A 10,978-nucleotide genomic window follows, 5' to 3' on the forward strand; every position below is an offset into this window, starting at 1 on the left:
GCTCAGAGCAGTATCTGGCACCAAAGAATGGCCCAATCCATATTTGCTGAACAAATGACTAACTTACCTGGCTCCACTGCCCCTCTGAGAGTTCCAATCACGTTGTAAATTCTTTCCACTTTATTGTTGGAATGGATATGCATCTTGACTTTTCTAACGCAAAAATAGAGGACACAGGCTAACAATATTGGTTAACAGCTTGCCACCCACATTTTTTAAATCTTTCATTTTTTGAATATTTCTAAATTCACATAAGTGATAATTGTCCAATTGTGATACCCTTTCCAACCTGTTGTTATATCTCCTGCTGATAGTAGATTGTACTTTTGAGTCATCCTCTAAAATTTTCAAAAAAAACCTTTTTTTGAAAAAAGCTTTCCTCCCCCTAAAGAGGGTTACAATAAAAACAATCTCTTAACTGTGCAGAAAAGTTTCCAATAAATCCAGGTCCAACATTGTAGGGCACTTGAAGACCTCCTTTCCAGCTGTCATCTGGGGGTGCTAATCCACCCATTCTTCTGTTGAACATAAAAAAATATTATTAGCTGATAGTTAATTCTGAGGTTATAAGTTAAAATGTCAAAGAACTTGCTTTCTGTTTTTGTTTGTTTGGCCACACTGTGCATCATGTGGAATCTTAATCTCTGACCAGGAATCAAACCTGCGCCCCTTGCACTGGAAGGCAAAGTTTTAACCACTGGACTGCCAGGGAAGTCCCTAAACTTGCTTTCTTGAATGCCTGCTTATAATAGCTTCTAGTACAATTTGCATAGGATATACCATTTAACACTTACACCATGGTGACTACAGATGTGAAATTAAAAGATGCCTGCTCCTTGGGAAAAAGGCTATAACAAAACTAGACAGCATCTTAAAAAGCAGAGACATTACTTTGCCAACAAAGGTCCGTATAGTCAAAGCTACAGTTTTTCCAGTAGTCATGTATGGATGTAAGAGTTGGACCATAAAGAAGGCTAATTGGCAAAGAATTAATGCTTTTAAACTGTGGTACTGGAGAAGACTCTTGAAAGTCCCTCAGACAGCAAGGAGATCAAGCCAGTCAATCCTAAAGGAAATCAACTCTGAATATTCATTGGAAGGTCAAGCTGAAGCTCCAGAACTTTGGCTACCTGATGGGAAGAGCCGACTTATTGGAAAAGTCCCTGATGCTGGGAAAAACTGAGGGCCAGAGAGAAGAGGGCAACAGAGGATGAGATGGTTGGATGGCATCATCAACTCAATGGACATGCATTTGAGCTAACTCTAGGAGATAGGTAAGGACAGGGAAGCCTGGTATACTGCAGTCCACGGGGTGGCAAAGAGTCAGACAGGACTGAGCAATTGAACAACAACACCAAAGTTGACTTTTACATCAGACATGAATTTGGATCCCAGATCTATCACATATTCTTGAACTTTGATTTATTTGTAAAATAGTTATTACAATATTAACTCATGTGGTTGTTTTATAAGTAAATTGATAAAAAATATGTAAAGCATTTAGCACAGTGTAAGTGCTAGAACCTAATTAGTACTTTATGTATGTTAATGCTACTGTCATTGTCTTTATTACGATTGTTGCTGCTGTCATAATCCTGGTAGTTACTCAGGGAGGCAAAGAGAAGCCATATAATCACATTCACTTTAGTATAAAAGAGTAAAAAAGAATATGAACATCCCACCCAGGTAAATTAAAATTTTACTATAACTCAAATTTCATCAACTTTTTATAAAGTTCTCAGCATTCCTGGGCCATTATATAACTCTATGTCTCTTTTCTTCTTAAACATTTATTAAGAAACTTTCATTTTATGATATATCTAATTTATAAAATACTGTCTTTTCTAATTAATTCATAGTATTACATTGCTAACCATTTGTGGGAATATGAGAATTGACCATCAGGGACAAATACCACATTCCTTAATCATGCAGAGGGAGTAAATTTTCACAGTGAAATTCATGAATTGTATGTTCTTACATTTTTAATAAGATTAAATTCTAATCATGTATAGTGTTTCATTATACCTTACAAAGTATAAAATAAAGTGTTAGTCGCTCAGTTGTGTCTGACTCAGATTTTTTACTGTCCACCAGGAAAGCCCTTACAAAGTATAGATATGGATGGAGAAATGGAAACTATCTTATTGCCTTTGTATATGAAGATCATTGCCTCCTTCCAAAAATTATGTTGTACTTTCCAAAATTCATTTTTAATCACTGTCTTGAATGTAAAGTATACTTCCACAGCAGTTATGATATTAATGACTGCATTTACAAAATGACTTACTAAAGCTGACTTAAACACATTTGGTAATTTTTTCATTAAGTAATTACTGTAGTAACACAGTTAGAGCACAGCCAAATTTGACTAGTTTACCCTAGTCAAATGGTAGACACTAGATTAAACAAACCTCACGTCTAATTCTATAAAATCCCTACTTTTTTCCTTCCATGCATTCTTCTTCTAAGTACAATAATACAGGTTTACTTTTGTACAGCATTTAGAATTATGGACTTCCCTCGTAGCTCAGTCAGTAAAGAATCCGCCTGCAATGCAGGAGACCCAGGTTTGGTTCCTGGGTCAGGAAGATCCCCTGGAGTAGGGAATGGCTACCCACTCCAGTCTTCTTGACTGGAGAATCCCACAGACAAAGGAGCTTGACAGGCTACAGTCCATGGAGTCACAAAAGAGTTGGACACGACATCGCCAATAAACCACCACCATACATATTTTTGAAACTGTTTTTCCCATTCAATACTATATTATAAGCATATATCCACATCATTAAATACTCTTGTACAATATATATTTTAATAGCTTCATGTACTATCATAGCAATGTATTCAACTACTTATCAATGATTGAAGTTCTGTATTGTTTATAGTTTTCCACTATTATAAGTAATGCTATAATCACACTCATCTTTTAAATGTAATGAATATTTAGACTCTATATTTAGACAAATACATAGTCCGTGGTGCCCTCAAAAATTGTGCTCCATCCTGAGCCACATGGCAAAGTTAAGAGTTCAAAAGAAAAACAGACCAGGGTGCTGTTCCTTAATCTGCCCTTCAATGGACCATGCATGAGTGCATGCCAAGTAGCTTTAGTTATATGCAACTCCTCGTGACCCTATGGACTGCAGCCCACCAGGCTCCTCTGTCCATGGGATTCTCCAGGCAAGAATACTGAAGTGGGTTGCCATGCCCTCCTCCAAGGAGATCTTCACACCTAGGGATTGAACCCAAGTCTCTTATGCCTCCTGCCTTGGCAGGTGGGTTCTTTACCACTAGCACCACCTGGGAAACCTCATTAAATTGGACAAATTCCTCCAGCTGTCTGATGACAGCCTCCTCACCTACAATGAGGGCACTGCACTAGGTCATGAAAAGTTTTCTGATACATTTTAAAATAGTTACTAAGACTGCCTTGAATTCAAAGAAAAGAAATTAGCCAAATGCTTTGGTCTCTAGTGATAAATCACTAGAGAAATCAGCGATGACTTCTTGAACCCTGCTCGAGAGTAATGGAGAAGAAACAACAGGAAGACAGTAGAAAGCAGGACAGGAAAGAGGAAAGAGTTCCAACATCAGGTTAAACAATAACAAGTTTGAAGAAGCTTCAGTGATGAAAGCAGAGGAGGAAGAGGAATGAATTAAGATGATAATCAATGGAAGATGCTTTCAAAGGGTGTTATTCTAGGTCCATGAAGAAGTAGTCAATAAGAGAATTCAATAAGTAAGAGATTTATCAGGGGAAAGGCCAATGAAAGAAATAACAAGGGTGCTAGGAAAGGCCAAGAAAGCCAGGTAGAGAGTAAAAGAGAGAAGAGTGTTGGTGGCAGAATCCCAAGAGCCTTGCTCTCAGCATTTCTATCCCTCCCATCAGAGGAGTCCATGTCTCCCAGTAATGGGCCTCATTTAACATCCTTGCGGCATCTAGTTCCTGACGGGGAGCATCTAGTAGAAGCATGGCCCTGACACAAGTAGGGTGATAGATTTAGCACAATGCTTCAGCACAGTGGAGCAGACTTCCCTGGCAGTCCAGTGGTTAAGAATCCTCCTACCAATGCAGGGGATGTGGGTTTGATTTTTTAATCTGGAAAGATTCCATGTGCAGCAGAGCAACTAAGCCCACGAGCCACAACTACTGATCCTTGCTCTAGAGCCTGTGCTATTCAACAAGAGAAGTCCCACAATGAGAAGCCCATGAACCGCAATGAAGAACAGCTCCCACTTGCAGCAACTAGAGAAAGCCCATGTGCAGCAACGAAGACCCAGCGCAGCCAAAAATTAATTTAAAAAAATGCAGTGGAGGGGCGGTCCCAAGATGGTGGAATAGGGCAGGGAGACCACTTTCTCCCCCACAAATTCATCAAAAGATCATTTAAATGCTGAGCAACGTCCACAAAACAACTTCTGAACACTGGTGGAGGACACCAGGCACCCAGAAAGGCAACACATTCTCTTTGAAAGGAGGTAGGACAAAATATAAAAGACAGAAAGGCAAAAGAGTTAGGGATGGAGACCTGTCCTGGGAGGGAGTTCTGAAGGAGAAGTTTTGACACAGTAGAAAACCCTCTCACAGGTGGGTCTGTGGGGAGTTTTGGAATCTCAGAAGGCAACGTAACTGGGAGGAAAAAAAAAAAAAACCCACAGAATACACGCCTAAGCACAACTGTCAGTAGAGAAGTAGCACAGATGCTCATGTCTGCCACAAGTGAGTGGGGGCTGGACAGGGAAGCACGGTCTGCATGCTTAGGGTAAGGACCAGGCCTGAATGCCCTGAGGACAATCTGAGGGAGCTAACATCAGATAGCAACCCAAACTGTGGAATCACCAGAAAGAAAAAAAAAAATTTGAATTTTCCTGCATAAGGCTCTAACGCGCAGCCTAGCCTGCTCACAGAACAAAGGACTGAATGAATACCAAAGGAGAGCTGGCCGGCTGCACACAGGCCCCTCCCCATGCTGGAGGCAGAGAGGCAGGTGGGCGACAGCAGAGCTGGAAGGCAAGGGGCAATCTCGGCCCCAGAGATGGCATTCTCCACCAAACTGTGAGCAGGTTCCCAGTTGCTAACCACATCTTCCTGGGATCCTGGATGGTTGACATCTGCCAGGAGGGTCGCAGCCTGAGATCAGCTCTCCACAGGAGACACACGGCACACCTGAGATGGTGCTCTCACAGCACACCCAGGAAACAGAGCGGCCAAGAACAGGAAGGTGAATAAGATGCACAGCCCACCTGGGACAGTGCACTCTCCAAGCACCTGGTCACCTACGCTGCTTGAACCTGGGAAGAGCACAAAACGCAGGCCCAACTGAGTCTGTGCCCTTCAGAGTACCCAAGAACCTGAGCGGCTTAGACCTAGGAAGTGCACGATACGCAGGGCCCGCTTTGGACAGTTCCTTTGCAGAGCACCCTGAAGCCTGAGCAGTGTAGACCTGGGAAGCACACACTTCCATGAGCTGGTGCAAACCCAGTGTGGTCCACACACTGCAAGCACTCCTCACACATGCCAGCAATATTTGTTTACAGCGTTCCTCCCTTCCCACAACACAACTGAACAAGTGAGCCTTGTGTCAGGGTGCAAATTAGACACTGAAGAGACTTGAAAACAGAGGAAGCAAAATAAACAAAGAGGAGGTAATTGCTCTGGAAGTGACAGGTGCAACACATTAAAACCCTGTAGCTAACATTGACTAAGCATTAGAGGGGCCTATAGACCTTGAGAAGAAGTACAAGCTGGAAAAAGGAACTATCTGCAACTGAACTCACCCCACACTGCCCACAACAGCTCCAGAGAAATTCCTAGATATATTTTTACTATTATCACTTTTTAATTTTTTAAATTTAAGTTATTTATAATTCCTTTAATTTTCATTTTTATAACCTACTATTACCTTGCAAACAGAAGAACCTACTTTTAAAGCAAATTTCGTATATATATGCTTTTTTAATTTTGTGATTGATTTTGCTTTGTGTTTTTTATATTGTATGTTTGAGAGTCTAACCTCTACTCTAGATTTTTAATCTTTGCTTTTTGGTATTTGTTATCAATTTTGTACCTTTAAGAATCTAATCTCCAGTATCGATTTTTAATTAGGGATGTTATTACTGCCTTGATTGCCCTCTCCCCTTTTGACTCTCCCCCAGGTCACCTCTATCTCCTCCCTCCCCCTTCTCTTCTCTACTTAACTCTGTGAATCTCTCTGGGTATTCCAGACTGTGGACAGCACTTAGGGAACTGATTACTGGCTAGACTGCTCTCTCACCTTTTGACTTCCCCTCTTCTCCTCCTGGTCACCTCTATTTCCCTCTTCCCTCTTCTTTTCTCCATGTAACTCTGTGAACCTCTCTGGGGTGTCCTTCACTGTGGAGAATTGTTTCACCACTAACCTAGATGTTTTATCATCTGTGCTGTATGGATGGAGAAGTCTTGAGGCTACTGTAAGAGAAAGAATGAAAGTCAGAGGCAAGAGGCTTAACTCCAAAACTTGAGAACATCAGAGAACTCCTGATTCCAGGGAACATTAATAGACAAGAGCTCACCCAAAAGTCTCCATACCTACACAGAAACCAAGCTCCACCCAAATGCCAAAGTTCCGGTGCAAAACATACCACACTAATTCTCCAGCGAAGCATTAAAAGCCCTGAGCATTAAAAGACAGGCTGCCCAAAGCCATGTCAAACACATAGACATCCTAAATCTCATTACTGTACACTTCATTGCACGTCAGACAGAAGAGATTCAGCTCCACCCACCAGAACACAGGTGCAAACTCCCCAAACCACGAAACCCTGACAAGCCACTAGTCCAACCCACCCACAGGGAGCAGGCTCCACAATAAACAGGAACCATGAATTCCAACCTACAGTAAGGGCACCCCAAACACAGCAATCCAAACAAAATGAAAAGGCAGAGAAATATTCAGCAGGTAAAGGAACATGATAAATGCCCACCAAACAAAAGAGGAGATAGGAAGTCTACCTGAAAAAGAATTCAGAACAGTGATAGTAAAGATGATCCAAAATCTTGAAAACAAAATGGAGTTACAGATAAATAGACTAGAGACAAGGATTGAGAAGATGCAAGAAATGTTTAACAAGGACCTAGAAGAAATAAAGAAGAGTTAATCAATAACAAATAAGGTAATAGCTGAAATCAAAAGGACTCTGGACAAAACCAGAATAACCGAGGCAGAAGATAGGATAAGTGAGGTGGAAGATAGAACAGTGGAAATAAATGAAGCAGAGAGGGAAAAAGAAAAAAAGAATTAAAATAAATGAGGACAACCTCAGAGACCTCTGGGACAATGTTAAATGCTCCAACATTCGAGTCATAGGTGTCCCAGATGGGACAAAAAGAAAGGGTATGAGAAAATACTTGAGATAATAGTTGAAAACTTCCCTAAAGTGTGGAAGGAAATAGCCGCCCAAATCCAAAAAAACCCAGAGAGTCCCAAACAGGATAAATCCAAGGTGAAACCCCCCAAGACACATAACAGTCAAACTAATGAAGATCAAACACAAAGATCAAATATTAAAAGCAGCAAAGGAAAAGCAATAAATAACACACAAGGGGATCCCCATAAGGATAACAGCTGATCTTTCAATAGAAACTCTTCAGCCCAGAAGGGAACGGCAGGACATATTTAAAGTGATGAAAGAGAAAAAACTACAATCTAGATTACTATACCCAGCAAGGATCTCATTCAGATATGATGGAGAAATTAAAAGCTTTACAGACAAGCAAAAGCTAAGAGAATTCGGCACCACCAAACCAGCTCTTCAACAAAGGCTAAAGGATCTTCTCTAGACAGGAAACAAAGAAAAGTTTTATAAAATTGAACCCAAAACAACAAAGTAGATGGCAATGGGATCATACTTATCAATAATTACCTTAAATGTAAATAGGTTGAATGCCTCAACCAAAAGACAAAGACTGGCTGAATGTATACAAAGCAAGACCCCTATATATGCTAACTACAAGAGACCCACCTCAAACCAAGGGACACATGCAGACTGAAAGTGAAGGGTGGAAGAAATATTTCACACAAATGGAGACCAAAAGAAAGCAGGAGCAGCAATATTCATATCAGATAAAATAGACTTTGAAATAAAGACCATGAAAAGCAACAAAGAAGGACACTACATAATGATCAAAGGATCAATCCAAGAAGAAGATATAACAATTATAAATATATATGCACCCAACATAGAAGCACCTCAATACTGAAAGCAAATGCTAACAAGTATGAAAAGAGAAATTAATAGTAACACAATAATAGTGGGAGACTTTAATACCCCACTTAGACCTATGGATAGATCAACCAAACAGAAAATTAGAAAGGAAACACAAGCTTTAAATGATACAATGGACTAGTTAGACCTAATTGGTATCTATAGGACATTTCACCCCAAAACAATGAATTTCACCATTTTGTCAAGTGCACATGGAACATTATCCAGGATAGATCACATTCTGGGCCATAAATCTAGCCTTGGTAAATTCCAAAAAATTGAAAGCATTTCAAGCATGTTTTCTGATCATAATGCAGTAAGATTAGATGTCAACTACAGGAAAAAAACTATTAACAATACAAACATATGGAGGCTAAACAACACACTTCTGAATAACCAACAAATCACAGAAGAAATCAAAAAGGAAATCAAAATATTCATGGAAACAAGTGAAAATGAAAACACAACAACCCAAAACCTATGGGATTCAGTAAAAGCAGTGCTAAGGGGAAGGTTCATAGCAATACAAGCTTACCTAAAGAAAAAAGAGAAAAATAAATGCCCTGACTCTACACCTAAAACAAGCAGAAAAAGAAGAAATGAAGAACCCCAAAGTTAGTAGAAGGAAAGAAATCATAAAAATCACAGCAAAAATAAGTGAGAAAGAAACAAAGGGGACTATAGCAAAAATCAACAAAACTAAAAGCTGGTTCTTTGAGAAGATAAATAAAATAGACAAACCATTAGCCAGACTCATCAAGAAACAAAGGGAGAAGAATCAAATCAACAAAATTAGAAATAAAAATGGAGAGATCACAACAGACAACACAGAAATACAAAGGCTCATAAGAGACTACTATCAACAACTATATGCCAATAAAATGGACAACTTGGAAGAAATGGACAAATTCTTAGAAACGTATAACTATCCAAAACTGAATCAGGAAGAAACATAAAATCTTAACAGACCCATCACAAGCACAGAAATCAAAAATCTTCTAACAAACAAAAGCCCAGGACCAGATGGCTTCGCAGCCGAATTCTAACGAAATTTAAAGAAGAGCTAAAACCTATCCTACTCAAACTCTTCCAGAAAATTGCAGAGGAAGGTAAACTCCCAAATTCATTCTATGAGGCCACCATCACTCTAATACCAAAACCAGACAAAGATGCCACAAAAAAGAAAACTACAGAGCAATATCACTGATAAACATAGATGCAAAAACGCTTAACAAAATTCTAGCGAACAGAATTCAACAACATATTAAAAAGATCATACATCATGACCAAGTGAGCTTTATCCCAGGGAAGCAAGAATTCTTCACTATTCACAAACCAATCAATGTGATACACCACATAGCAAACTGAAAGATAAAAACCATATGATTATCTCAATCTACATGGAGAAAGCCTTTGACAAAATTCAACATCCATTTATGATAGAAACTCCCCAAAAAGCAGGCATAGAAGGAACTTACCTCAACATAATAGAAGCCATATATGATAAACACACAGCAAATATTATCCTCAGTGGTGAAAACTTGAAAGCATTTCCCCTAAAATCAGGAACAAGACAAGGGTGCCCACTCTCACCATTACTATTTAACACAGTTTTGGAAGTTTTACCCATAGCAATTAGAGAAGAAAAAGAAATAAAAGGAATCCAGATTGGAAAAGAAGAAATAAAACTCTCACTATTTGCAGATGACAAGTCTCCTACATAGAAAACCCTAAAGATACTAGCAGAAAATTACTAGAGCTAATCAATGAATATAGTAAAGTTGCAGGAAATAAAATTAATACACACAAATCCCTTGCATTCCTATACACTAACAATGAGAAGACATAAAGAGAAATTAAGGAAACAATCCCATTCACTATTGTGACGAAAAGAATAAAATACTTAAGAATAAATTTACCTAAAGAAACAAAAGACCTATATATAGAAAACCATAAAACATTGATGAAAGAAATCAAAGATGACACATATGGATGGAGAAATGTACCATGTTCATGTATCTGAAGAATCAATATAGTGAAAATGAGTATACTACCCAAAGCAATCTATAGATTCAATGCAATCCCTATCAAGGTATCAATGGTATTTTTTCACAGAACTAGAACAAATAATTTCACAAATTGTATGGAAATACAAAAAACCTCAAATAGCCAAAGAATCTTGAGAAAGAAGAATGGAACTGGAGGAATCAACCTGCCTGACTTCGGGCTCTACTACAAAGCCACAGTCATCAAGATGGTATGGTACTGGCACAAAGACAGAAATATAGATCAATGGAACAAAACAGAAAGCCCAGAGGTAAATCCATGCCCTATGGACACCTTATCTTTGACAAAGGAGGCAAACATATACAATGGAGAAAAGACAATCTGTTTAACAAGTGGTGCTGGGAAAACTGGTCAACCACTTGTAAAAGAATGAAACCAGAACACTTTCTAACACCATACACAAAAATAAACTCAAAATGGATTAAAGATCTAAATATATGACCAGAAAAAATAAAACTCCTAGAGGAAAACATAAGCAAAACACTCTCCGACATAAATCACAGCAAGATCCTCTATGACCCATCTCCCAGAGTAATGGAAATAAAAGCAAAAATAAAAAAATGGGACCTAATTAAACTTAAAAGCTTTTGCACAACGAAGGAAACTATAAGCAAGGTGAAAAGACAGCCTTCAGAATGGGAGAATATAATAGCAAATGAAACAA

At 38.9% G+C, this 10,978-nt stretch overlaps 1 protein-coding gene across 1 annotated transcript in view; it reads right to left on the minus strand.

Moving 5' to 3' along the window:
* LOC104999134 (glutamate carboxypeptidase 2) overlaps nucleotides 1-10,978 on the minus strand; it is a 71,208-nt gene that overhangs the window by 25,764 nt on the left and 34,466 nt on the right. Inside the window, exons 8-9 of the mRNA XM_010854613.1 lie at nucleotides 420-518; nucleotides 68-153 (exon numbers count right to left, since the gene is read on the minus strand). Coding sequence (XP_010852915.1) covers nucleotides 68-153; nucleotides 420-518 — 185 coding nt within the window. The remainder of the gene's footprint in view (nucleotides 1-67; nucleotides 154-419; nucleotides 519-10,978) is intronic.

The sequence above is a fragment of the Bison bison genome, unplaced genomic scaffold, assembly GCF_000754665.1.
Source record: "Bison bison bison isolate TAMUID 2011002044 unplaced genomic scaffold, Bison_UMD1.0 scf7180017853440, whole genome shotgun sequence".
Lineage (NCBI taxonomy): Eukaryota > Metazoa > Chordata > Mammalia > Artiodactyla > Bovidae > Bison > Bison bison.